We start from the raw sequence: 26,687 nt of genomic DNA, 5'->3' as shown, positions 1-26,687 counted from the left end.
CTCTCTCTCTCTCTCTCTCTCTCTCTCTCTCTCTCTCTCTCTCTCTCACTTTACCCCCACTCTCCTGCTGGAAACACATTCCAGGAACTGACCTAGCTCTGTTGCCTGCATCGTAAGGCCTGACCCTGGGGAGGGAAAGGATGAAGCCTGCGGTCTCCAAGCACTTAGGGGTTCTCCGCCTGAGAAGACCATTTAGCATTCCTGATGGGGTTCGTGGGTACCTGGGGACACCTGGAAGCCCGAGGCAGGGGACTGACCCACTCAGTGCCTCTACCTGACCAGACAGAAGGACACGGAGAGCCGCCGACCTTGTGAAACTCAGCTTCGCTCACATCGGCTTGTGGCTTGGCGTCGCCTTAGTAACTACCACTTCCGGTCCCAACCGGAACTCTAAAAGTCCGTGCTTCCTAAGGTGTGCCCACCCCCGTGTGGGCGGAGAGACGCGGTCCCACCCACCCGGAGACTAATCTGATCCCCGCAGTCCCCCGGGACCAGCGACGTCCCAGAGGACCCACGAGGGAGCGGGAGCAACGCGTGGCTGTGGGTGGGAGCCATGGACGCCTTCATCCGAGTCGCCAACCAAAGCCAGGGCCGGGACCGACTTTTCAGGTGAGTCAGGTGCCGTCGGCCTCCGCCCCGGTCTCTTCAGGACCAAGTATTTCTTCTCCGACAAAGAGGTAATAGCCGGGTAAATCGAGGCAGGAGGAGGCGGCCAGCTCCCACTGAGGAGCTGAGACCCGTGTCCCTCCTCCCTGCGAACCCAGAGGGGCTGTGCGAGCCAGCCACCCCGGTGTCTCTGGATGTGACAGCCGCCCTTGAGTGCGGATCTCCTAACTTTCCTCGGGAGAGGGAAACTGAGCCCCCGCGCTGCTCAACATCTTTCCTAAAGTTTTTTTCCAGAAAAACTTTGGGTTTCTTTTGTACCTAAGGAAACAGAACACCTGGAGATTGGAGCGCCGGTGAAGTCTTATACACGGAAAGACAGATTTGTTTTCCTTATCTTCATTTTGGTCCAGTCTGCGCCTTGGAGATATCAACTGTTATAAAGCTGCTTTGTAAACTGTAAGATGGACAATGGACAACATGTTTGAACGATACCTCCAAAGTACACGGCGTACTTTTGCGATCACAAATGCGTGTTTAAAACTAACCCTACTTCGTTTTTTTTTTTTTTTTTGAAAAGAGAAATTTGAATGCTGCTCGATGATCATTTAAAAGAAAAGGAAAGGGGGGAGGGTGAAACATAGGAGTTTTATTTAACAACTCTTCTCTTCCAGATGTTTAAGTGGCCAACCGCTAATATAAGCTAAACATACAAGTAAGAAAAGTCCTAATGGTGAGACTTGAGGAGCCCTCCATTGCAGCCCTGTGGAGGAGATATTTTAATATTCTAATTTCACATATAGAGAAACTGAACCAGGAGGTTAGAAGGAACTAATGTGACAGAGCCAAAAGATGCAAGTCCACACAGTTGAGTCCAGCGCCAGCCTGACTCTTAGCCATGGTGCCTTTCTGTTTAACTTGATAGATTCTCAGAATGGTTGAATAATATTCATGGTTCATTAAAAGCCAACACATACAATTTTAGTGCGTCCAGAATGTACCGTGCACTGTCTTTAAGATATATAAATTTGCCGGGCAGTGGTGGCACAGGCATTTAATCCCAGCACTTGGGAGGCAGAGGCAGGCGGATTTCTGAGTTCGAGGCCAGCCTGGACTACAGAGTGAGTTCCAGGACAGCCAGGGTTACACAGAGAAACCCTGTCTCGAACCCCCCTCCCCCCAAAAAAGAACCCCCCCCAAAAATATATGAATTCAGCAAAATTTTATTTCCCAACCCTTTTAAGAATCTGTATATAGCCATGAGCAAACAAACACACTAGCGTTCCTAAAATAATGCCGTTTTCAGACCCACTATTGGACCAAACCTGAGAGAGGAAGCTGTGTGACGAACAGTGTGAGCCTCTGGCCAGAGAGTGAATTCTGTCTTCTAGTCACCCTTGTTCCCTCTTTTTTACTTTATTACAAAACTAGCTTGTCATTGTGGAAAATGTACCACTTTGGGAGGATTGGTTTATGTATTTTGAGAAAGTCTTACTGTGTAGCCAAACTACACCACAGTTCTCTTCTCTCAGTCTTCTGAGTGCTGGAGTTGTAGACAGCCCTGTGCCACAATTCTACTGAGAAGAATATTTAAATCATGCAGTGATGCCAGTGCAGTTTGCAGTTCTAAGACAGTAGGGACCAGCACCCACTGATTTTTGTTTGTTGTTGTTGTCCTTTTGTTTTGTTTGAACAGAGTCTCACTATATAGCCCTGGCTGACCCAGAATTCTCTATGTAGACCAGGCTGGGCCTGACCTCAACAGAGATCTGCCTTCCTCTGCCTCCTGAATGCTGGGAACAAAGGTGTGCACCACCACACCCAGCCCAGCACCTACTTTAATTAAGTAGGCTGCAGATGCATTTGGATGTCTGTGATTCTAATTTATTTGTTGTATTCACCACCATGTTGTTGTTATCATAGCTGGTGTGATAATAATCAATTTATTGAGTGTATTACTATGCTGGTGTGTAGTTGGTCCTTAAGGTTTAACAACTGAATGCTGAGACTGGATTCTTCACTTGGTTTTTTTGAGTTTGCTTCCTGTCACATAAGTAGTCAGTTTAAACTATGTGGCAGATTTTTGTTCGTTTTAGAGATCTGAAAGTCATTCCATATAGGGGCACATAGCAAATGTGAACCTTTGTGGAGCTGAGAGACATCTCTGTGCATCCTCTCACTTTGAGTCCGTCCATTTTTCTGTGCCAGCAGAGGGCTTTGGGGGAGCTACACCCTGCATGACTGCGGAGTCCTCTTCCCTAACCTTTGTGTCCCATTCCCTCCACATGCTCACCCTTTGGCCCTCCTGTGCAAGGACTATTGCAGAATGCTGCTTTTGTAAGAGCGTCAGCATGAGAAACCTTCCCAGAAGTTCTGCCTCAGCACGATGCTTCTCTTTGCTTTTTGATATGTTTCTCCTTCCCTTCATGAGTCAAACTTCATTTGGTTTGTAAACCACTTTCCTCGTTTTTTTTTTTTTTTCCATTTCAGAGCCACTCAGCATGCATGCATGTTGCTTAGATATTTGTTAGAGTCTAAGGCTGGCAGAGAGGCGCTGGCAATGAAGCTCAAGAGTCTGGAGTCCAGTGTGAGCGCTGGCCGTAAATGTAAGTACCTGTCTCTCGAGGGACGGTGGCTTCTGGTTTGAAAACCTCTGACCCTGGAGTTTACAACATGCTTTCAAGGTCTTCATTTCCAGTCACCCAAGTCTACAAGGAAGCTGACAGCAGCCCTGTCTGGAGACCCCAAGAAGGTTGAATGGTTTGCTGTAGAGCATTCACACATGTCTCCCTCTGTTTGCATTTGGTGCCATACCATATCCTCCTGCATAGTTATAGCCAGTGGGGCACACAGTATGCCAGTTCACATCACATAGTCATAGCCAGTGGGCACACAGTATGCCAACTCACATTGGTTCTCAGAATGTATTAGCAATGCCCAGCATGAGCTTTGGCCTAGCATCAGGCCTTACGTTCTATGGAACAGGATAGCCATATCCTAGACCACGTGCCTTTCCTCCTCCTCTCTTGAGGATTAGTGGAGGATCTAGATGAATACAGTTCCCTAGACTGCATGCCAGGTAGCTCTGTGAAAGGCAAAGAGTGCAGGCAGGGGTTGTCCTGACCAATACTCTTTCGTCCTCATCATCCTGGGAAACCCCGTGCTTCTCAGAGCAATTGCCTGCCTGACTCCATTGTTTGCTGGATAACAGATGTTTCAACAGTAGGTCAGCAGACATATCGGGATGACATGTAGGTCACCCCATAGTGATGAGTTGTGTGGAATACCTGCTTTATAAAGGCGCATGCCTCAACTTTATGGGACAGGTAAAGAGTCACGTTATAAATTATACTCAGTGCCAAATATGATGGCTGGGGCAGAGGGAAAAAAATATTTTGGAGGAGGTATGATTTAAGTTGTGGCTGGAGAAACAGTTATCTAAAAGGGAGATTTCCCCCAGCAGAGGCTCAGGACTGTTAGAAGCAAAGCTTGTCCTTACAACATGCTCTCACAGGGGATCAGTGTCAAACGGAAAAACTGGTTTGGTAGAGAGACACTTAAATAGTCAACAAGAGGATAGGGAAGGGTTGAGTAAGATTTCTGGATGGCTCTGAAGGCCAAGATATGAAATTCTGCCATAAATTCTCTAGAATGTCATTGCTGAGGTGTCCTTTAGAGTTTCACTGGCTTGAAAGTCCAGAAAGTACTTAATCCCATGCCATCCAGCTGGCTGGAATGAGAACTGGAACGAGAACCCGAAACTCCAGTTTGGAAACGGCCATTTCATATACTGCTCTGGAGTATGTGGTAAAATAATGTCAAGTACTCTTGTGGGATTGTATGTGTTTGGAGAGTAGCCGCCTCTGGGCGGTTACTAAGCCAAATGACTCATCTCCGGGTGCCCCGTAGACACCTATGCATGGATGACCACTAATTGACTGATTGCATGCTTGCATAAGGACACATTACAGTGGTTGGTTAAGTTTCACTTAGGAGTGCCACATGACTGCCGATCACTGCAGCCACTCAGTCCTGCCGTTCCTCTTCGCTCTTCTTCCATAGGCAGGCTAGGGGATAGATGATAACGCTGCTTTGCCAAAGGCGCCCTTTTGATGACGCCTTAGTCCCTGTGTAGTTGCTGTGAAGAAACATGATCAAGCCAGCCCTCGCATTTAATTGGGGGCTTGCTCACAGCTTCGGGGACTTAATCTGTTACAGTCATCATGGCTGGAAACGTGGCTACAGGGAACATGGTGGCAGGCAGGTGTGCTGCTGGAGGACTGGCTAAGAGCTCCGTCTTGATGGGAGGTGGGGGGACAGGGAAGGAAGAAGAGGAAGGGGTGGTATGGGGGTGGACAACTGGACCTGGGCTTGGGCCTGGGCTCTCGAAACCCCACCACCCCACTCCCTAGTGACAAACTTCTTCCAGCAAGGCCATACCTCCTAGTCCTTCTAATCCTCAAGGAGTCCCACTCCCTGTGACTAATGCCCTGTTGTGGGGAGGAGGAATCATTCTTACTTAAACCACCATAAACGGGAAATCAAACGTGTGAGAGTGTTGGACCCGGAGGTCATGTTAACTACTCTTTCCTTCTGAAGTCTAGAGGGGAACACACATCCATGATAGCCTTGCCTGGAATATACTGGAAATGAATGCTAAGGCACACCTTGGAACGAGATGAGAAGTTGTCAAGGTCACTGTCTCTTGGGCTTTGCAGGATCACTGTAGGGCTTCTTTCCTCCACTAAGACTGAGCTTCACCTGACATCAGCTGCTGTGTTCTCAGTCCTTAACTCGCCATAGGACTTCTGCCTCCCAGTAAATACTAATAAAGTCTTAATTCTGTGGGTTCTTTTTACAGGGTTCAGACTAGGCAACGTGCTCCATGCCATCCAGGCAACTGAGCAGAGCATCCAAGCCACTGATCTTGTGCCCCGCTTATGCCTGACATTAGCCAACCTGAACCGCGTGGTTTATTACATCTGTGACACTGTCCTCTGGGCGAAGAGTGTGGGTCTTACCTCTGGAATCAACAGAGAGAAATGGCAAATGTGGGCAGCCCGCCACTACTACTATTTCCTCTTGCTGAGCCTGGTCCGGGATCTGTATGAAATCTTGCTGCAGATGGGACAAGTTGCACGTGACAGAGCAGAGAGAGAGAAATCTTCCCGGGACCCTCCTAAGTACAGCGTGGCTAATGAAGAAAGTGAATGGCTCCAGTCCTTCCTCTTCCTCCTATTTCAGTCTCTAAAGCGACATCCTCCCTTGCTCCTGGACACCGTGAAGAACTTCTGTGACATCCTGATCCCTTTGAACCAGCTTGGGATCTACAAGTCCAATCTCGGCGTGGTCGGATTTGGAGGCCTCGTGTCTTCTTTGGCTGGGCTCATCACTGTAGTGTACCCTCAGCTGAAACTGAAGGCCCGCTAGGGAGTTTGGAAGCTTTAAGGCTAGCAGTTCAGTGGAACAAACATTAGTTTTTGTCACGATGTCTACTTAATTTTTTTTAATCATGTGAGCATCTTACCAACCTGTGATGTGAGCAGAGGTAGGACCAACAATGGTGCATGAAGACTGATATGTTTTTTGTAAATGCTGCAGTAACTTCTGAACATTTTCCCTTCAGCTAACATTACTGAGCATCTTTTACATAAATAGTAAGAGCTTATGCTGAACAAATAAAGATGGAAAGGAAAGAAATCATAAAAGACCCAAAGAAACAAGAATTACAGATCGGGTTGCATGGGTCCTTGATTTCACACAAGCACATCAGGGCTGGAGCTCAGCACTCCTAGCTCTGGTTAAGGTTTCCCTTTTCTCCCGTCTGTTGTTATCCCCCGTCCCCACAGATGTCAGTAGTGGGATGGAGGGGAGCTGGGCTCAGAGCCTCTTAACCTGTTGGCCCCGGTCACTGCCGAAGTCACTGCCGCAGTTGTGTCCTGACCATGTCCAGAAGTAGACCCAGAAAAACATCACCACCTTTGCAGTGGAAGCTGTGTGCACAGGTAGTGCTATGAGTAAACAAGAAAGCACCGGAGGGGACCAGAGGTGAAAGTAGGTGGGAGGTCACTGCTGTCTATTACATAATCCATCACAGATAAGGAAGTTGACAGTACAAAACAAAGCCGATGGCACAGCTTCATTCTGAGGCTTACCAAGATGATTCCTGTGACCTCCTGACCTCCAGCAGCGTTTCCAGGCTCAGAGCCCTTTACCCCTTAACATGCCCCCCACCCCCACCAGGCCTGGAAGTTCAACTGATGGTCTGTGTTCTAGTCTCTGAAGCACAAAGCAATGGAGGCTCACCCAGGTTGGTTTTATTTAAAGCTATATAACAGTTTGGGCAATTCCACAGTAATCTTTATCAAAATAAGAGAATTAAAATTTTTCTGTCTACGAATGTAGGAATGTCAGTTTTCTGCGACAAACCCGATTTTCTCAGGACAACTGGGAGGGACAGGAGAAAGAGCAGTAGGGCCAGTGGAGAGGACGTGGGGCCGAGTCAGTGCATTTGCCCATGCTCGCTCTTCATGGTTCAGTCTTCCTGTCTTGAGCTTGGTTAGTTTAGTGTGTGGAGTGGGAGACACTGGCCAGCAGGTGGGCGTGTGTCAGCACCTACAAAGCCACGTGTATTTAGGTGTTAATGAGAACTATGCACTAAGTAGCTGCTTCCCGTGAATGTGAACAAGAGTCTTGAAAAGTGGACTCAGGCCCTTGGCACTCTATTTTTAAAATGATAATGTGCTTTGAAAAAACTTTTTTTGGAGAGGAGGGGTCATTGAGATAAAGTGGCTAAAACAAGACAAATACCAGCAAATTCCTATTTGTACCGTAACATTAATTATGTCTAATAAATTTCTAGATAAAATTGACTCATGCGTCTGTGAACGTGTCTGGATTGGAGTCCGTGGGAGCTCAGGAATGACAAGGTGCAGGACCGGGAGGAAGGCACAGGGACTATGTCGAAGCTCTGGGTTGAGAGGTTCCCTGGCATTGGCTGGCCAGCTTCTTCCTGTAGAAGCCTGCCTGGAGTGCATGGCAGTGTTTTGTAGGTATCTGTTTTGGTACCTTTAGATCTTACACGTTAGAGAAGGTGTTGGGAGGGTGGAGAACTGCCATCTTCTAGAGTCTGTAAACCTCAGTGGGCCCTGCTATCTCATCCTCGGATCTTCCTCCTCAGCGAGCCCTTTCTACCTGGGTCCACGTTTGTGAGGGATTTCAAACACCGGCAAGCCCCGAGGGGCTGTGTAGCTGGACCTGTGGCTACTTTGTGAGTTTTTTCTCTTCCACCCTTTTCTACCCCTCTTCTCCCCTTTCAACCCCAACAGTAGGTAGGAGAGAAAGAAATGCCTGAATAAAGTCTGGGGTAGGAAAGAGGGCGACTATATCATTATTAGACTTCTCCCTGCTGATTAGGGGCACTGAGTTCCTGGGGGCAAGTTTGAGCTTCACCTTCAGGATACCTATTTTCTTCTTTTTGTCTCTGCACACGACTACTTGGCAAACCACAACCAACAGCATCCAAGCATGCGGCAAATCATAGTCACCGGCTGTGAAGCAGTCCTACATCCCCAAACCTGGAATTAAAAGGAAAACATTCCCATACTAGTTCTGTGTTTTTTAAAGAAACCAACTTTGTCAACCACAGGGCTATACAGGACAGCACACCGACAGTTTGAGCATTGCTGCCAAGCACTGACACAGCAAGCATATGGGTGGCTGCTTGGCTTGGGGAACCCACCTGTGCACAGAACGGCCAAGATCCCTGCTCTCCCGCAGTAGAAGGAGGGGAGCAGCATGAGATCGCCCATCTCTGCCCATCCCCCTGTAGCGGAGAACTGCCTCTCGCCCGCCCTCGCCCTTAGGATTTGCCTGGCTCTTTCCCTTGTCACCTTTCACCTACATCCTAGAATCAGCCAAAGGACCAGCTTTGTCAGCAGAGCTTTCAGGCACAGAGCCCTATATCCTCTCTGGCCCAAAGCCATAGCCCGGGAAGGGAGGCTGCCCTTTAGCCTGGGCTGTGTCCAGATGCAAGCCTCCCAGATTGCTTGTCCTGAACCTTGAAGCAAAGGCAGAGGCCACTTTACACGCTTCCCTCCTTCTCCACTGCTGTCTTACGGCCCAAAAGCTCAGATTAATAAGTATCAGATGCTTCACAGATTTATCACCTCTTTTGGAAGCTCCTTGCTCCACACCCCCTCTCTCCTGGCATCTTGTTCCCTGTTTTATTATACTGAAGATAAAATTTACTACCAAGGATCTCTCTGTAGCTGTTTCTCACACCCTTACTGTTATTACATTTATGCATGTATTTGGTGTGTGTGTGCATGTGAGTGTGCACACTTGGACACACACACACACACGCATTCTTATACACGTGCTCAAATGTCATAGCATACATATGAAGGTCAGAGGACATGTGAAAGGTGACAAGGGAAAGAGCCACGGTCAGTTCTCTCCTCCAACTCTGTGGGACCCAGGGATCAAATTCAAGTGGTTGGTCTTAGTAGCAATCACCTTGACCTGATGAGCCATTTTGGTGACCTTACCCAGTGCTTTTCTATCCTGTTACCCACGCTAACAACTTAATAGACTCAACAGCATACACATCTGCTAAGCAGTGACTAACAGTGTTTTCCTCTTATTCATTGTGATTAAGAGGCCCTTTCTAGTCGGTCTGAAGACACCAGTTGGCACCACAGTGTTCCATCAATTTTAATCAGGGACTAAAATTTGAGGTTGGGTTGAGTCCCTGTTGAGGAAGGAATAGCAATGAATAGTTCTTGGCTGTCTAGGTACCACTGGTTGACAAAAACAATCAACCAACCAACCAACCAACCAAACAGACAAACAGACAAACAAACCCAGCTTGTCAACACCTTTACTTGTCCAGACTTAGGTGAAGAAAACCAAATAGTTCTCCTTCTTGTTCTAGTGGTGTCTCAGGCTAAGTAAAATTTCATCCCTCCTTCCCTCTCTCCTTCCCTCTGCCCCTCTCTCTCTTTCTCTCTCTCTCTCCCTCCCTCCCTCCCTGTCTCCCTCCCTGTCTCCCTCCCTTTGTCCCTCCTTCCCTTTCTCCCTCCATCCATGCCTCCTTCCCTCTTTCCTTTCCTCAGTGCTGAAGATCAAAACCAGGGCCTTCAACATGTGAGGCAAGCCAGCACTCTGGCATGGAGCTCTGCCCTCATCCCCTAGCTTTCTGATACACAAGCTTGCTATTTATATTTAGCTCAGGCTACCCTCAAATTGTCAATTCTATCTCAGGCTCCTGAGTTCTTAGATTACTGGCATGTGTCACAACATCCAGCTTCAAAATGTTTTCTTTAACTCTGGAGCTTTACAGAGGATGAAAAGACTCCCTCAGTGCCCAGGTTGCTAAGAACTCAACTCTCACCACTCTATCTTGTCTTTTTATTATTATTATTATTATTTGCAGGTAATTAATCTTGATAGCTGTAGACTAATACATTAAAGTGAACCCTATCCCTGTATGGGTTTGAATCATGCTGTTCAATAGTCATCCTTGCTAGCAAACAAGAAAGGATGGGATAATGTTTGTATATTGTCCCCTAGAAACTTCTCAGGAAAGGGACCAAAGATTATGGAATTACATGTAACTTTTGGAGTTTAGGAGTTTAATGACACACATCGCAGTAGCTTCTTTATGGAAATCAAGTTTTGTCAATTGAAAGCCAGAAATATTCTGGAATATCATCTCTGGGCTCTGACAAATGAGCCCTCCCTCTCTGAGAACCACCTCTTTGTTGGCTAAGCATCCCCCCCTAGAAGTTAGGATGAGCCCAGGGGACACCCTGGGTCAGACAGCTATGGCAATGGGCTGGCCCAGCCTTCTCTTCCTCTTTGCCCTCCTCTAGCTGGGAGGTCTGAGAGGCATTGCCCAAGATTCCCTGGAGTGGCTGCAAGTGTTTCTGAGGAGGAGACCTTCCACAGCTGGGTTGTCTGAGACTGAGGTGGCTGTCAGCTGCTGTGAGTGTGGGGTTCTTGGGTGTCTGCCTTACCTGGCTGCTTTCTTGGTGTTAAAGACAAGGAGCTGGGAGAAAGAGCATCTGGGGGAAATTACCAAGGGATGCAGAGACCTGCAGGGAGACCCCTGAGGAAAAGAATGAAAGACCACGGGCACAGAGGGCCTGTTGACTTACCCAGAAGACAGCTCTTTGAGAGAAGGCTTAACCTAGCTGGCAGTAGAGGGCAACAGGAATTAACTAGAATTTTGTTCTGAAGAAAAGACTAAACTCTACCCAACACTCGTTCTTCAGTCTCTCTTTGAGGAGCCCCAGATTTTGTCCTAAACTGTTTCTCATCTCAGTATCTTTATCTCATTACCAACATTTTCATTTATCTTGAGCCCTTTAAAAAAAAAACATTAATTTTTAGCTGATCACGGAGCTCATTTTGAGCAGATAGGCGACTCGTTGTATTGGGACTTCCAGGAGCAGCCTCCCCTATGTGTCATTTGACCTCCAACCTAGGCCAGCTGAGCTCCCAGATGGTGAGAGGGTAGCTGTGAGAGGCAGGGAGGGAGCCTGTGGAATACAAGCCTGCGGGCTTCTGATGGATCTGGGATTCTGCTTTGCAGCGTGGACAGTAAGGATGTCAATGAACAAGGGCCCAACTCTGCTGGATGGAGACCTCCCTGTAAGTGACCTGGGCTCCTGTGAGGTGGGGAATGGGTGACCAAGAGGGGAGGGATAAACAGACAGGAGCAAGATGTCTACCTTGGGTTCCGAACTCACTGTCCGACTTTTTCCTGTCCTTGCCACCTTTCACAGGGGTATTTGGGAGAACTGGGGGTAGAAAAGATGGCTATCGAGGTCTAAGAGCTGTGCAGAAAAAGATAGGAATGCTGGCTGGGGCCTCAGGAGAGACAGAGGGAAAGAAACCACCTGGTCCTAAACTCAGAGGCGCAAGTCCACCACCCAGAAGAATGTGTGTGCCCTACAGAGCCCATGCATTCTGTGGCTTTGGCTTCAGCCTGTGACCCTCATCTGCAGCACAAAGCCTGTGCTGCCATGCGTGGGAATGGATTGGGAATTTAGTGTGTCCAGTGTTTAGCTCTGGCTCTGTTTTCACCATGATTTTGAGTAATTCTGATACTTTTATGTGTCCTTGACATCTTTTGCCAAGGCCTCTCTAATCTGGACCCAGTTCAGATAGTGAAATCCAGATGTATGACCCTGGAAGAGCTGAGACTCACTCCAAATCAGGCTTTAACTAAGCTTTATACTGGGGGCAACTGCCTTGTTTTGTACTAAATCATGAGAGAGGTGTCAATGAGTCCGGAGAAACTTCAAACCTTCTAACTAATGACTAGTGGCTTCTTCCATTTCCGGCTCATTTCTCCTTTAGCTTTGTCGGAAACAACCCTTGAATGCTCTGCCCAAAACATTAAAGAAGGTGTTTCCTCCTGTAGTCAGAATCCCTTGATGGCTCTGTTAACTCAGCCTCCTGTAAGCAGAGCAAGTCACAGGAAGCATCTACAGTGAACTTCAGGGAAGATTAAGATGTTCCAGGCACCCGACCAGTATCCAGGAACACTAGAGCTGCCACTGAATGTAGCTTCCTACCCCATGATGAGAATTGCTCTCTCACTCACAGATTGGGCTTTTTCTACTTTCTAAAGTTTAATTATGCAAGAGCTGACAAAGCAAAATGTTTTGATAAAAGTATGGCATCTGAATAAGAAGAGATGACCCCAGGACACCCCACAGCTCACTGGACTGCCAACTTAAACACGGAGTGTCGTATTTTAAGAAAGGCCATGCCAAACTTTAGGGTGTCAAGAGGAAAAGATCACAGGTCCATCGAGTGACTGACCCATTTATAAACTAAGATAGGAACTGGCTAGGCAGTGGTGGTGCATGCCTTTAATCCCAGCACTTGGGAAGCAGAGGCAAAAAGATCTCTGTGAGTTTGAGGCCAGCCTGGTCTATAGAGTCAATTCCAGGACAGCCAGAGCTACATGGTGAGACTCTATCAAAAAAAGAAGGGGGGGCTTTACTTGAACATTTTACAAGGTGCAGCCCTCTGTGTGGCTTGTTTCTCCAGGGTTAGGCTTTCAGACAGGCACTGGAGACTAGAGGCCGTTCTACTGGGAGTAAAGGAGACATATACACATAATCAGGACAGGGTGGCAGAGCAGCCCAAGGACAGACACAACCATGATGGAAGACAGTCGAAAGTTGATTCTAGTGACGCACGACACATGCTTGTAATCCCAGCACTGGGAGATGGAATCAGTAGGGTTAGGATCTCCAGCTCATCCTCAAGTATGCACCAAGTTCAAACGCATCCAGGGATACGTGAGATGTACATCACCTGTCTCACAGAGATGGTGATAGTGAGGGAAGAATATTCTATCAAGTCACAAGGGATGTGGGAGTGGAGGAGAGCCTATTTGGCAGTGGTCCAGCATCCATAGGCATGGGTCCAGCACCTCAGAAAGACCATGAAAATGTTTAGATGAAGATACTGGTTGAAGGTGGACTACAACCCCCAAGCATTGACTTTCTCTCTGTAATCAGTCTACAAGGGATGAGCTGGGAGTGGGGATGGAGTTTGACTTGGTTCCTAGAGACTGAGGACTTCTCAAGAGTATAGGTGGTGACTGGGAAGGCGTGGCAGGCTGGGTCCCGTTTTCCCTGTGGGCTTCCTCGTGTTCTCATGAACGGGCCATTTGGAGATACCTTGCTTCCCTTAGACTTGGGTTGGCCTCGCCGACGACATGCATGATCCTAGCAAGAGTCAGCTCTCGAGGAGGTTGATTGGGGGTGGGAGCATCTGACTCTTTCTTTGCTGACAGGAGCAGGAGAATGTGCTCCAGAGAGTTCTGCAGCTGCCTGTGGTGAGCGGGACCTGTGAGTGCTTCCAGAAGACTTACAACAGCACCAAAGAAGCCCACCCCCTGGTGGCCTCTGTGTGCAATGCTTATGAGAAGGGTGTACAGGGTGCCAGCAACCTGGCTGCCTGGAGCATGGAGCCAGTGGTCCGCCGGCTGTCCACCCAGTGTGAGTCCTCATAGAGCTCCATGGCATCCTGCCCGTCCAGTGATCCTTTCTGCGCGTCTGCCTGTCTGTTTGTCGGTCTTTCTGATCATCTCACAGTTCGTTTGTCCACTTCCCTGACTGCTTCCCTTGCTTGCCTATATCAACTTCCTGGTCATCTCCTCTACAGACACGTGCCTATACTTGCCTCAGCTGTAGCCCAGCCTATAAAGAATGTCCGGGAGTGGGGCGGGGCTGGGGGAAGGTGGGCAACTCTCTGTGAGCAGCAGTGAGAGTAGGGCCAGTGGCAGGACATTTAGCCAACCCCAACTCCAAATGCAACAGAAGCAGCAGTATCACAAACCAGCAAAATCTCACAGGAAAACTGGCCTAGCAAAGCTGAAGGCTTAAGGAGAGAGAAGGCCCACTCACCCAGCTGCTGCTGATACTGGCTCCCGACAAGTGGGGGCAGCAGAGAGCTACTGGTGGCAAAAACAAGGGTCCATCCAGGTGAGCCTTAAGAGGCTCGCCCCATCTCCGTTATTCTGCCTCCATCTCAAAGTATGGTGGTCCCGAAGACTCAGCTTTTGGCAGGACGCGGGGGAACTCTTAGCAGCACTGAGAAATCTAGCATCTTCTACCATCCTGTTAGAGGCTTGCGAGTTGTGAGAATTCTACCCAGCACCCAGGCAAGGAAGACTTAGAGCTCCACTTAAAATCTGTGGTCACGTAGATGGTCCTGGTTGAATTCTGTGAGCGACAAAACAAAATGACAAGGACATGAGAAACGAACATGGGGATTGACAAGAGTGGGAGAGCAATTGAGAAGACCCAGGGATAAGAGTGAGAAAATGCACCATATGCATAAATAAAGTTGTCCAAGGAAAAACACATTCAGCTACTGATAGCAAGATAATAAAAATGTCTCAGGCCCTAGGCTAGCCCTCCTGGAAGCCCTCATTCTGTTCAATCAGAAGACAGCCAAGTCCTCTGGGCACTTTGTTACTTGAAAGAAACATGAAAGAGGATCTATAAATACCCTTTGAATCTGTGCCTTCCATGACCTTGACCACAAAGCCTGCACCCTCAGCAGACCGTGGGCAGTCTCCTGTCTGCATCCTCTGTGGCTTGTCCCACTCCCAGGGGCAACTTCTTTCTCCTCCCTGTCAGCTTTCAGCCATCTTGACAGTTGGAGGTTAAAGCTGGTTCTAGGGAGAGACTCTGGCTGTGAGTTCATCATCTCCAGGACTAAGTGAACCTGGTCTCACTGAGGCTAGTGCAAAGGCCCCGGTGCCACCTTCCTCACGTCCACATAACCCTGAATGGAGAGGCGGGGAGGGAAGAGAAAAGTGCTTGGTGGTCATTCATAGAACAGCCATCACTCAGCACAGGTTTGCCTATCCAACCGCGGAACCAGAGCCTGATGGTTCTGACTCCTGACAGGAGGGGGCAGCAGAGAGCTACTACCCAGGACCCTAGCGATTAAAGAATAGGAAGTCTTACCAGACAGAAGGGATTGCTAAAGCCACTTGCTGTATAAGTGGAGGTGCGAGGCCTTGATCACAGGTCCCACCGACTCCAAAATGACCCTGCTCTCAAGGAATCATAAGTACATGAGGGTTAAATATAACAAAGACTCTCTGGTCCCCAAATGCCCTGGAAGCAGCAGGGCTGGATCTGTGGGCTCCATTGTACTTTCTTTGAGACGGAGGCCACTGTTAGTTCCTCAGGAGCAGGCAGGGATCACCCCAGCGTGGCCCTTCCCTTTCAGTCACAGCTGCCAATGAGTTGGCCTGCAGAGGACTGGACCACCTGGAGGAAAAGATCCCAGCGCTTCAATACCCTCCAGAAAAGGTGAGTCCTCTCTTCCCTGGTGCTCCCTATACTCCGTTGGGACCTCTTTTCATGGAGAACAACTGACAGTCTGACTGTGCAACTTTCTGTGTTCATGGGGATGAGTAGAGACCCCTCTTCTTCCTGTGGGCCCAGGTAGAGTTGGGGTGTCTGGGATAACAGGTATGTGCCTCAGACAAGCTCAGATAGACACTTTTATGGTCCTCAAAAGGAAGGAAGGGCTACCTTAACAGGACCCTTCCATAGTTGCACACCTTTCTGAATCCCTGGCCCCGGGATCTGAGACTCTGTGTGCTTGCACAAGGCTACTTGTCGAGAACAGCTACCTAAGAGCTTGGGTCCCACTCCATGAGATCTCAGGATTACGCACATGGCCTTGAAATCCGACCTTTTAAGGACCACGAGACTAAAGAAGTCACTTCCCCCTGGGCACACCTTTATCTACCTTTATCCAGTGCTGGCTTCAGTAAGGCCTATGACCTCGTGTGTTTTACTGAGCAACCACCAATCTTTCTTACAAATCTCCCCTGCGCCCTGACCTTGCCAACAGCCACAGCACGGGCTTCATAGAGTCCTCATGGGTCATTCTTGGTAATGAACTTTGCTACCCACACTGTGCAGATGAGTAAACGGCCTGAGGTGAGGGCCACTAGGGGGCAGGCCTGCTAGTCGCCTGCTCTCTGGTACTCCAGATAGTCAACTTGTCTTTGCTAGAGAGGTGCTCCCAGGGTCTCTCTCAGGAGGAAGAAGGTTAACTACCCCACTGTAAAACTTGGACCAGTCGGTGCGAACAGTGTGTGAGGGAAAGACAGAGGAGCAAGGGTAGGGCTTCAGAAGAGGGGGTGCCTTGTGTGAATGAAGTGAATCAGGACAGGTGCCAACAGGCAAGGCTTTGGCTTTGGGGCTATCCTCTAAGGCCAGCTCTTCAGGTATTGTGGAGAAGCCAGGAGACCCAGGTAGCTAGTACAGCAAAGGTCGGGGTCTTCTCTTCCCACATATTATTGCTGGTTCCTGAGTCTTATCATCATCATCACCATCACCATCACCATCACCATCATCATCATCTATTTCTTTCGGGTTTTTGAGACAGAGTCTTATAATGTAGCCCAGGCTGGTCTGGAACTCACTATGTAGCCAAAGGTAGCACTAACTCTTGGTGACCCTTTTGTGCCAGTCTCCAGTCCTTACATTACAGGTGTGTGCTGCCATGCCTGGCCCTGGGCCTTTAAATAGGGCCCTCCAGGGAGCTGCTGGGCTCAGGGCCTGTGAGGGATTCCACATAGCTGACCATCTCCCAACACTCCTCAGATCGCCTCTGAACTGAAGGGCACCATCTCTACCCGCCTTCGAAGTGCCAGGAACAGCATCAGTGTGCCCATTGCAAGCACTTCTGACAAGGTTCTGGGGGCCACTCTGGCCGGCTGCGAGCTCGCCTTGGGGATGGCCAAAGAGACAGTGGAATATGCCGCCAACACCCGAGTCGGCCGACTGGCCTCTGGAGGGGCTGATCTGGCTCTGGGAAGCATCGAGAAGGTGGTGGAGTTCCTCTTGCCACCAGACAAGGCGGAGTCAGGTATCTACTGTTCAGACTGGCTGGCTTCCCTGGGAACCAGCTGGCTGCTCAGCCCCGAGGATCAGTGGAAGGCTGCAGGTCTTATTGGCCCTGCTCTGGGATAGGGAATGTTCCTCAGAATCTTCAGAGGATTCCCAGGCTTGAGTTCCCCCACCCCAAATGTAAGAGCTTGGCATTGGCTATCACCAGTGGGGTCATGGTTTTCCACCTCAAGGTCCATTTCTTATTTTGCCCCTCAGGCCCTCTTTGATCTGTTTCCTCCCATATTGTTATCTAGCCTCTTCTTCTGGAAGGCAGAAGACCCAGAAGGCTCCCAAGGCCAAACCAAGCCTCGTGAGGAGGGTCAGCACCCTGGCCAACACTCTTTCTCGACACACCATGCAGACCACAGCGTGGGCCCTGAAGCAGGGCCACTCTCTGGCCATGTGGATCCCGGGTGTGGCACCCCTGGTGAGTGTCTGCTCTGAGTTCTGCCTGGCCCTGCTCTGTGGCTTTCCTGGTCCCTTCTGTCTTGGAAACATCCTTCAAGCTGGACTGGGACTTTAGACATAAAGCCAGGGGTCCTAAGAGGATGGTGGACTAGTTTGTCTAGGCCATGGAAGAAGAAAAAGGACATAATGCAAACTGAGGGGTGGTCCTGCCCCACCACCTTGCCTCTGAGTGTCTCTGACTCCTAGCCTTTATGACCCCATGTAGGCCTCTTACGTTTGCCTTCCCACCCCCGTTTGCTATCAAAACAGTAGACGTGTCACTCACAAACAAAAATCGTAAAACCTGTTCCATGGACGAGAGACCTGCTAGCTATCATCTCTCACTATACAGATTTCCAGTCCTCCCTTCTAGGGTTTTTAGCTTCCCCAGTACACTCAGGCAAAGCTGCTTCTCTATTCATCTTGATACAGTTAGGATGATTTTTAATTTTTTTAAAGGAACTTAATGAGAAACTAAATTGGAAAAAAAAGGAAAGAAAAAGCAAGGGGGAAAAAGCAATATTAAAGTCAGGTGTGTTAGAACATACTGTAATCTCCACAGTTGGGAGGTAGAGGCAGGAGGATTTCTTCAAGTTTGAGATCATTCCTGTCTATAGAACAAGTTCCAGACCACACAGAGCTGAATGGTGAGAAGTCATTTCAAAAGACAACAACAAAAGATCCTCTACAAATAAACAGAAGACCAGAGACAAATAACAAAATTAGAACTTGGAGGTGGGTCTAGCCTGGGCATACGTGAGACCAAATATTCATAGGATTTCAAGAAGAAAAAACCTGGAAGTCAGCGGGAAAGGACGACTGCTTTTCAGTCATGAGAAAGGTCCCTTTACTTTCATTATCTTTTAAGCTTTCATTGATTGATTTGGTTTTTTGAGACAAGGTCTGATTCTGTAGCCCAGGTTAGCCTTGAATTTGTGGCAATCCTCTTGGCTCAACCTTCCAAGTGTTGAGATTACAAGTGTTTCCCATCACATCCAGATGTGAGTGTTTCCCATTACATCCAGATGTGAGTGGTTCACTTTTCAAATTGTTGTTTTATTATTACTCTGTGTGTCATCTCCTCCACTCTTTCTGAGATATGGATGGATGGATGTCACGGGGGCACTAGTGCCAAGGTCAAAAGCAACTCTCGGGAGTTGGTTCTTTGAAGAAACAAGGAGGGTCACTGCAAGTTTAGGGCCTAGCCTGGTCTACATAGTGAGTTCCAGCCAGCCAGGTTACATAGTGAAACTTTGTTTCCATAGATAAAAGTAAAGATAAGAAAGAAAGTAAATAAATGGGCCCAGAGGTTGGGGGTGTAGCTCCAGCTTTGCATGGAAGGACCCTGGCTTCCATCCCAACACTAAAAAGGAAAGAGAGTAGCCAGAAAGTATATGTGGCTGTAGAAGTCAGAAGAGGGCTACAGACGGGGGATACAGACTGGGGACACCCGGGAGAGTCTTGTGTGGTGTGGAATAGTCTCTGTCTTGATCTGCTCTGGTTACATACAGTGTGCTTACAAGAACTCACAGAGCTCTGTGCTATCGGTGTGTGACAGCACACATCACTAACATAGCTTCCTCCATAAGCTTTTACTAATCAAAATGCTGGGGTGGGGGTGGGGGGAGAAGCTAGCTAGGTGGCTCAGTGGTTAAGGACACTTGTTGCTCTTGCAGAGGACCTAGGTTCAGTTCCCAGCATAGACATGGTGGCTCACAACCATCCACAACTCCAGGTCAAGGGAATCGGATGCTCTCTTCTGACCTCCGTGGGTACCAGCACACAGGTGGTGCACATGGATACACATAAAATGAAATTTTTAAATATGTTTTTAAAAAACCAGGCTCTGTCCACCACCCTACCCTGCTCCTGTGACAAGGGCTTTTCACCCTAGAGGGGTCTGCTGAGCAGGTGTCTGTTGCTGTCCCCCCCTAGAGCAGCCTGGCCCAATGGGGTGCATCAGCAGCCATGCAGGTGGTGTCCCGGCGGCAGAGTGAGGTGAGGGTACCCTGGCTGCACAAGCTGGCAGCCTCCCAGGATGAGAACCACGAGGACCAGACGGACACAGAGGGAGAAGAGACAGACGAGGAGGAGGAAGAAGAGGAATCAGAAGGCGAGGAGAACGAGCTCAGAGAGGTGACAAGAGAGAGAAGGCCTCACAGCTCATGTCGGGGGAGTGAGAAGGAGGGGAATGGGGTAGAATAAAGGACCCTGTCCCCAAATCACCCTCAAACCCACAGCCAACAAAGTATCACTATGTCACTCAATGGGCATCACAATATCAATAAAAGTAGGCAGGGCAGGGATTGTTGTTCCATTTTGTAGAGGAAGAGACTGGGGTTCAGAAAGAGGAAGTAACATGACCAGGGCCACTCCCTACAGCTAGGGACAGACCCAGTCTTAGATTTTTGCCTTCCTCCCTCCCTCACTCCCTCCATCCCTTCCTCGCTTTCAGCCTCCCTCCCTCCCTTCCTTCTTCCTTCCTCCCTCCCTCCCTCCCTCCCTCCCTCCTTCCTTCCTTCCTTCCTTCCTTCCTTCCTTCCTTCCTTCCTTCCTTCCTTTCTTCTTGTTTCTTTTGTGTCTACATTCCTTCTCTAGCTGGGGCGGTTGGTTGGGGAAAGGGTCAGAGGAGCTGATATAGGGCAGGGGCTAATGGTTCTCTGGCCCACAGGTAACAGCCCTGCCCAACCCGAGAGGCCTCCTGGGTGGTGTGGTACACACCATGCAGAAGACTCTCCGGAACACCATCTCAGCAGTGACATGGGCACCTGCGGCTGTGCTGGGCACGGTGGGAAGGATCCTGCACCTCACACCAGCCCAGGCTGTCTCCTCCACCAAAGGGAGGGCCATGTCCCTATCCGATGCCCTGAAGGGTGTTACGGATAACGTGGTAGACACTGTGGTACACTATGTGCCGGTGAGTCCTGCCCCAGGGCCACCTTCTGATTCCCAAGGTAGATTTGACTGATGTAGACCCTCTTTTCATCCAGTCCCTGGAGACCCTTCTCCAACCCTCAGCGCTCAGAACCTTCTTATACACTGATCTTTCCCAGCCCGAAGTACAGATGTTCACAGCCCTGACCTCAGATCCCCACCCCCACCCCACCCCCTGCCTTGTGCCTCCCACTTGATGATAGAATCATTTGTTTGTGTGTCCCTAGTGGCTCGGCCCTCCCTCTTCAGATTCTGGAGGAAGGGCCTTGGTAGGTTTACATGCCACCATCCAATAGGCTTTCAGGGTACCTTGAACAGTAGGCTATGCATCTGGGGACAGCAGCTGGCCCTATGTCAATTCTATCACCAACAGGGGGAGAAAAAAAAGAAAAGCCAAGGGACACTAATGCTGTCCTATTGGGAGTCCTTGAGACCCTCTCCAATGGAAGTTACAGGTTGAGCAGGCTGAAGGAGAGCTTAGTGGAACAGGCGACCCTAGATCTGGCCAGGGGAAAGGTTACTTAGTCATTGCTATTAAGAGCTTGGCAGTCAAGCTTACTTGTATTTGGTCCCAAACATACGGAAACTGGGAGAGGTGGCACGCTCCAAGGATGGGGACTCCTCCTTCTACCAGAGGCGATTAGAGCCCTTAGAACCCCAGGAGTCTCCCGGATCCCCACCCCCATCCTAATGGCCTACACCTCAGTCTGTGTCCCTGTGATGGCAGCCCCCCGGGAGAACCAGGCCAAAGGTCACAGAAAGGGTGGTGACTCCTTGGAGAGGGATCCCTAACAAGGGTACCCGGATGTCAGCTTCCCAGGCTGTCCTTGATGGAGCCCGAGAGTGAATTCCGAGACATCGACAACCCTCCAGCAGAGGCGGAGCGCAAAGGGTCGGGGGCGCGGCCCGCCAGCCCGGAGTCCACGCCGCGCCCCGGCCAGCCCCGCGGCAGCTTGCGCAGCGTGCGGGGTCTCAGCGCGCCCTCCTGCCCGGGCCTGGACGACAAAACCGAGACGTCAGCGCGTTCCGGCTTCCTGGCTATGCCCAGGGAGAAGCCTGCGCGCAGGGTCAGCGACAGCTTCTTCCGGCCCAGCGTCATGGAGCCCATCCTGGGCCGCGCGCAGTACAACCAGCTGCGCAAGAAGAGTTGAGCAGCCTGCGCCTCTGCTCGCCCCGGCGCCACCCCACAGGAAGGTCGCTTCTGCCCAAGGGTGGCCTCTTAGGAACCCGAGCCACAACCCCACGATGCTCTCGAGGAACACATCATTTCTAAAGCATCCTTTGGGGGCTTGACCATCAGAGCCAGTATTTAAGGGGCACCAGAGCAGCGGTCGACTCTCTTCTCCTCTCTCGTTGGCAGAATCTCTTATGGCTTTTTTTTTTAAAAAACTATAAAAGCAATTGCTTAATTGGATTTCTCACTTCTTTAACAAAACTTGTTGCCAAGTGACACCTGGCTAGTTCTAAAATTCCCTTCTCTGTGGACATGCATTTATTGCCAAAAGAAGTGGGTCAGTTGACAGTTCCTTTTCTTTCCTTTTCCTTTCCTCTTGTCTTCCTTCTCCCTCTATTCTTCTTTCCTCCTCCTCCTCCTCCCCCTCCTCCCCTCCTCATTCTCTTTTTCTTCTTCTCCTCTCCCTCCTCTCTTCTCCTTCCTCTCCTCTCCCTCTTCCTCCTTCTCCCTCTCCTCCCCCTCCTCCCCCTCCCCTTTTTCAATAGTGTCTCCCTATATAGTCCAGGCTGGTTCCATTTCCAGTGCTAGGTGATCCCCTTTCTGGCCAGCTCCCTCTGAATGTCAGGAATTCTCAGTGCATTTTTATTGCTGAGCTGTGACATCCTCTGATTACCTAGCTCTTAGCACACTGCTTTGAAAGAGCAGCTGAGGTTCTGATGCCTTGACATGTTTATTTAGATAACAGCTCCGGTTTCTGAGTCTCTCTCCCCTGCACAGGTGGAGCCTCCGGCCTGTCCTCTCTAGTGCCAGCTTTTGGACAACCGCTTTTCCATGGCATCACTCCGGCCTGTGTGGTCACCCTGGAAGGCTGAAACCCCAGATGCTGGGAACCAGCGGTGGTTGCCTTTTGCTTAATACAGTGTATATTATATAGAGCACATATCCTTAGCCACTGTTCATTCCAAATCCCATTTCTGGAAATACCAATACTTGTTCAATCTAGAAAATTCATAATATATACTTGTAACGTTTAAACATTACAATGTGTGTGTGTGTATATATGTATTTCTTTATGGATTTCTTGGTTCTCTTCCATAAGACCAGCCACAGTTCGGTGTGTTCTTCCAGCATATACAGCGCTTGGGCAAGCACGTGTGTATAAACCCTTATCTTTGCTTAGGTCCTCTGCAAGAGCAATGAGTGTCCTTAACCTCTGAGCCTTCTCTCCAGCTCCTCAACTGCACATCTTATCCGTGGTTTTGTACCAGTATCAGAAGCCCTACTTGCTCTTTTGAGTGGTAATCCATAATATGAATTTAATATGGATAATTTGGTGTAGTTACCTTCCTAAGAATGAACTTTTAGGTTGTTTCCTTTTCCCCCACTGTAAACAGTAAGCCTGGGAAGCAGCCCATTGGTAGAACATATGCTTAACATGTGCAAAGCCCTGGGTTTGATACCCAGCAACACACACACAGAGTTTTATGCGTGTGTGTGTGCGGACAAATTATAACCTGTAACTATGATATTCTTGATGAAATATATAATTTGCAATACCAATGATTCTAGGTAACTTTTAAAGGAAACTCTATTTTATTCAGTTATTGTCATCTTAGAAATGTACGTAAACCATCAGGACACACCTGTCATTTAGGTATCCATATACCACTAGACCCTATCAGAGTCCCTCAGACCCATGAGTAACTTCTTGGCTCCAGCTATGTGGTACCGTATGGTTGACCCCTGAGCTTTGGCACATTTTCGTTGTAATGAGTTTTATACCTTAATCCATGGTTTGGGAGTTCAAGGATGCCAAAAATAGGGACAGGGGCATGCACGTGTGAACATGACTAGCATACCTCTCCAAAGTACACACCACACTCACCAATGCTCTGAACTGTAGTGGGTATGGACCTGGCAAGAGGGGTCCTTAGACACTGGTACACAGAAGCAGTCTGTCTCTGGCAGAGCTCCATGGGCAGTGGCTGGATGTGCAGACAGGAATGCAGGCTCATCCTGGGTCTCCCTATCTGTGCCTGGCAGCCCCACCCACCCTGGACTTTCCCCATCTACCTTGAATGCCTCCTACCCTTGTTGGACTTCCCTACCTACCCTGAGATCATCTACAACACTGCAACAAATCACCCTGAGAAAGGCTCAGGACTGCACCAAGGTCTGGAACACCCAGTGGAGTCATCGGCTGCCTAATAAAGACTGTCCTATTAACTTAAACCCGTGTCTTCACTGACACAGGTATAGTGTCACATGTATTTCTCCAAATATTTTCATATTCATATCATATTCATATTCATAAACTACATTTGAGTATTTTTAAAAAATGTTATTTAAGTGGAGATTCAATTTTTCCATCCATGTGGAGAACTAACTGGAGACCTGTTTCTCAGAGATCAGCTGGAAATTTCTGACCCAGTGCTGTCTGGTACCTGGTTAGAATCAATAGACCGAGTTCTATTTGGTGTCTTGGGGAGTCTGACTTGCTGCCATTGATCAATGTCGTGTTATACAAGTCTAGCTTCTAGTGGATTCTATTTCTGTAGGACTATCTGACTCACAGTGGTTTCAGCTTCTACATCTGCTTAGGCATCCCCACACTGCCCGTTGGCAGGAGTGACCTTGCTATGCCCTGCACTTTGCTTTTTCATGTAAGTAATTATCTTAGTTAGGGTTTTACTGCTGTGAACAGATACCATGACCAAGGCAACTCTTATAAGGACAACATTTAACTGGGGATGGCTTACAGGTTCAGAAGTTCAGTCCATTATCATCAAGGCGGGAACATGGCGGCATTCAAGCAGGCATGGTACAGGAGGAGCTGGGAGTTGTACCTCTTGTTCTGAAAGCAAACAGGAGGAAACTGGCTTCCAGGCAGCTGGGATGAGGGTCTTAAGGCCCACACCCACAGTGACACATCCTCCAACAAGGCCACGCCCACTCCAAGAAGGCCACACCTCCAAATAGTGCCACTCCCTGGGCCAAGTATATTCAAACCACCTCAGTTAGAAAACCAGCTTACTAGAACTTCGGACTTTTAGGTCTACCACTTTCAAACCATTTGGATGTTTCTTTCCTCCCCTAACCTCTCTCCATGCCATCCTCTTTACCCTCCCTCCCTTTCCCTCCCTCCTCATCACTCCTTCTTTCCCATCCCCTTCTTTCTTGATTCTCATATAGCCTAGGCTGGCCTCAAACTTGCTCTCCAGCTGAAGCCCAAACTCCTGATTCTTTTGCTTCCACCTTCTCAGTTCTGGGATTAGAGGCATGTTACCACACCCATGTTACCACTCCTAACAACACACACACACACACACACACACACGCACGCACACAATTATTCTAGTTCTTGACCTAATGTCTGGAACTATGTGTTTTGAATTCGGGATGGTTATAAAGAGCACAGTTTGAACAATGGGATGTCATGTTAAATTGTTCCACATGAGTGTTGGTGGAAACCATTACCTGCCCACTGGTAAGGCTCGGGCAAAGTTTACTTCTTTGTAAAGTCATGAATTTGTATGGACAGTTCCAGTGACGTCTAACGCCACAGAATTCCACAATTTTACCGTAACATTAACAGCTTTAGTGTTACCTTCCCTGTAACTTAATTACTGTAATTGCTATGATAATTATAATCATAACTCCTCTGGAAAATGTGATGTTCCATCCATCACCTTCCGTGATGTTTATGCAGCTTTAGCGGCTGGCTTCTTCGCATCCACAGCCTAAATGGATCTCTTTGGCTGTCTCTGTGGCAGGCTGCTTTGCATTTTTGCGTTACTCCTGCGCAGTTCTCCAACTGGCTGAGAATATCCGGGACTGACAGTGCAGTTCCTCAGCATGCTGGACAGCACTCTGGCTGAGTCTACAGTTCCCTATTGCTTTATCTCCTTCATGGAACTGTAGTTTATAGGAAGCGCCACCGCGTCCGGCAGCTCCCGCGCATCTAACAGAGAGCTGTCTGGTGTCCTCCTGGTGGCCCTTCCTCATACTGGAGTCAGCTGGCCATCTGCTCCTCTGAAAAGTCTAGGATATGGTTGTGGATGGCTTCTCAGTATCCATGTTGTCTCCTGAGGCCCTGTAGGCCCATCACCTTGCCAGTGATTAGCTCAGGGATGAACAGACCTAACCATGTGACATACAGGAAATGAAGGAAAGAACACAGGAACAGTTCGCTTGATCCTAAGAGCACTCCACACCACATGAAGCTCCCTTGTTCCTCTGGGTGCTTAGTGTCTGTAAATGACAGAGCATTCATGTGTAAGAACAGGTACTGTTGCCCCGGACTCAACCTGCTGGGGACTGTTAGGCTGGAACCCCCTGCTCATCCCCTGCACAAGCTGGGAAACCCTGCCCTCACAGAGAACATGTAATGACTCCTTGGCTCTCTGTTTCCAGCAACCCACCCAACAGTGCCCAGCCATGTGTTCAGTGTTTGACCCTGTATGGACACCATCCCAGCTCCTTGCTGGTTCGTCGTCACTCCTCGCCTAAACTCTATAAAAGCCCCTTGCTTTAGCCCGGATGTGTGACTTCACTGACCTCCACCTGTGAGATCGGTGAACCCACCTGAGAGCTGCCTCCTAATAAACCTGCCTGTATCTACTTTTAATCTGGCCTAATCTGGCCTATATCTGTGTCACAGAGGGAGAGAATATGCCTAACAGGGACCCACACACACACTTATCTTACCAGTGAGACACCATATGGCCTCATTATTGGCCTCACTTCAAGCTGTGTTTCTACTGTTTGGGGCTGAGGGTTTTCTCATAGATCTGGAAGATCTGGAAATTTCTGAAGCCTTTAATTATGCTGCCTTTATAACAGGCAGTCATCTGAATATGTACGTTAAATTTTGTTTTTCTTTAGTGGTGTTTTAAGAGATAAATATGTATTCTGAGATGCTGGTTATCTGTGGTACCTAGGATGGAAACCAAGCCCTCTCTCATGCTAGGCCAATGCCCCACTCCTCCGCTCCCAGTCTGCTTCCCAGATTTTTTATTTTTGTGTTTGTCCAGAGGCTACAACACTTCTGTAGCCCAGGACTGTGCTGATCTCGCCCT

The 26,687-nt window shown here is 48.9% G+C and overlaps 2 protein-coding genes across 3 annotated transcripts; both read left to right on the top strand.

Annotated features, from left to right (window-relative positions):
- Positions 1-447: 447 nt before the first annotated feature.
- Positions 448-7,475, top strand: Pex11a (peroxisomal biogenesis factor 11 alpha). The gene is made up of 3 exons (XM_028754846.1): positions 448-609; positions 3,094-3,209; positions 5,465-7,475. The coding sequence occupies exons 1-3, from the start codon at positions 554-556 to the stop codon at positions 6,031-6,033; spliced, it is 741 nt and encodes a 246-aa protein (XP_028610679.1). The 5' UTR covers positions 448-553; the 3' UTR covers positions 6,034-7,475.
- A 3,021-nt stretch (positions 7,476-10,496) lies between these two features.
- Positions 10,497-22,051, top strand: Plin1 (perilipin 1). 2 transcript variants are annotated; one of them, XM_028754876.1, is made up of 9 exons: positions 10,497-10,590; positions 11,201-11,259; positions 13,424-13,628; positions 15,376-15,458; positions 16,767-17,031; positions 17,309-17,481; positions 19,437-19,637; positions 20,173-20,418; positions 21,248-21,842. In XM_028754876.1, exons 2-9 carry the CDS (start codon positions 11,215-11,217, stop codon positions 21,584-21,586), a joined length of 1,557 nt encoding a protein of 518 aa, XP_028610709.1. In that variant the 5' UTR covers positions 10,497-10,590; positions 11,201-11,214; the 3' UTR covers positions 21,587-21,842. The 2 variants fall into 2 exon arrangements, with proteins under 2 accessions (XP_028610709.1, XP_028610710.1); XM_028754877.1 differs by lacking the exon at positions 10,497-10,590 and adding an exon at positions 10,682-11,113 and having other exon boundaries at positions 21,248-22,051.
- Positions 22,052-26,687: the final 4,636 nt, after the last annotated feature.

The sequence above is a fragment of the Grammomys surdaster genome, unplaced genomic scaffold, assembly GCF_004785775.1.
Source record: "Grammomys surdaster isolate TR1022 unplaced genomic scaffold, NIH_TR_1.0 126036, whole genome shotgun sequence".
Taxonomy (NCBI): Eukaryota; Metazoa; Chordata; class Mammalia; order Rodentia; family Muridae; genus Grammomys; species Grammomys surdaster.
This window is presented reverse-complemented; position numbering and strand designations above follow the sequence as displayed.

What these genes read in the sequence shown, in the direction of transcription:
- Pex11a (XM_028754846.1), top strand. Translation starts at nt 554, where the DNA reads ATGGACGCCTTCATCCGAGTCGCCAACCAAAGCCAGGGCCGGGACCGA. An exon ending in GGCCGGGACCGACTTTTCAG is followed by an intron (nt 610 to 3,093) that starts GTGAGTCAGGTG and finishes TTTCCATTTCAG; the next exon opens with AGCCACTCAGCATGCATGCA. An exon ending in TGTGAGCGCTGGCCGTAAAT is followed by an intron (nt 3,210 to 5,464) that starts GTAAGTACCTGT and finishes TTCTTTTTACAG; the next exon opens with GGTTCAGACTAGGCAACGTG.
- Plin1 (XM_028754877.1), top strand. Translation starts at nt 11,215, where the DNA reads ATGTCAATGAACAAGGGCCCAACTCTGCTGGATGGAGACCTCCCT. An exon ending in CCGCCGGCTGTCCACCCAGT is followed by an intron (nt 13,629 to 15,375) that starts GTGAGTCCTCAT and finishes CTTCCCTTTCAG; the next exon opens with TCACAGCTGCCAATGAGTTG. An exon ending in ACCAGACAAGGCGGAGTCAG is followed by an intron (nt 17,032 to 17,308) that starts GTATCTACTGTT and finishes ATTGTTATCTAG; the next exon opens with CCTCTTCTTCTGGAAGGCAG.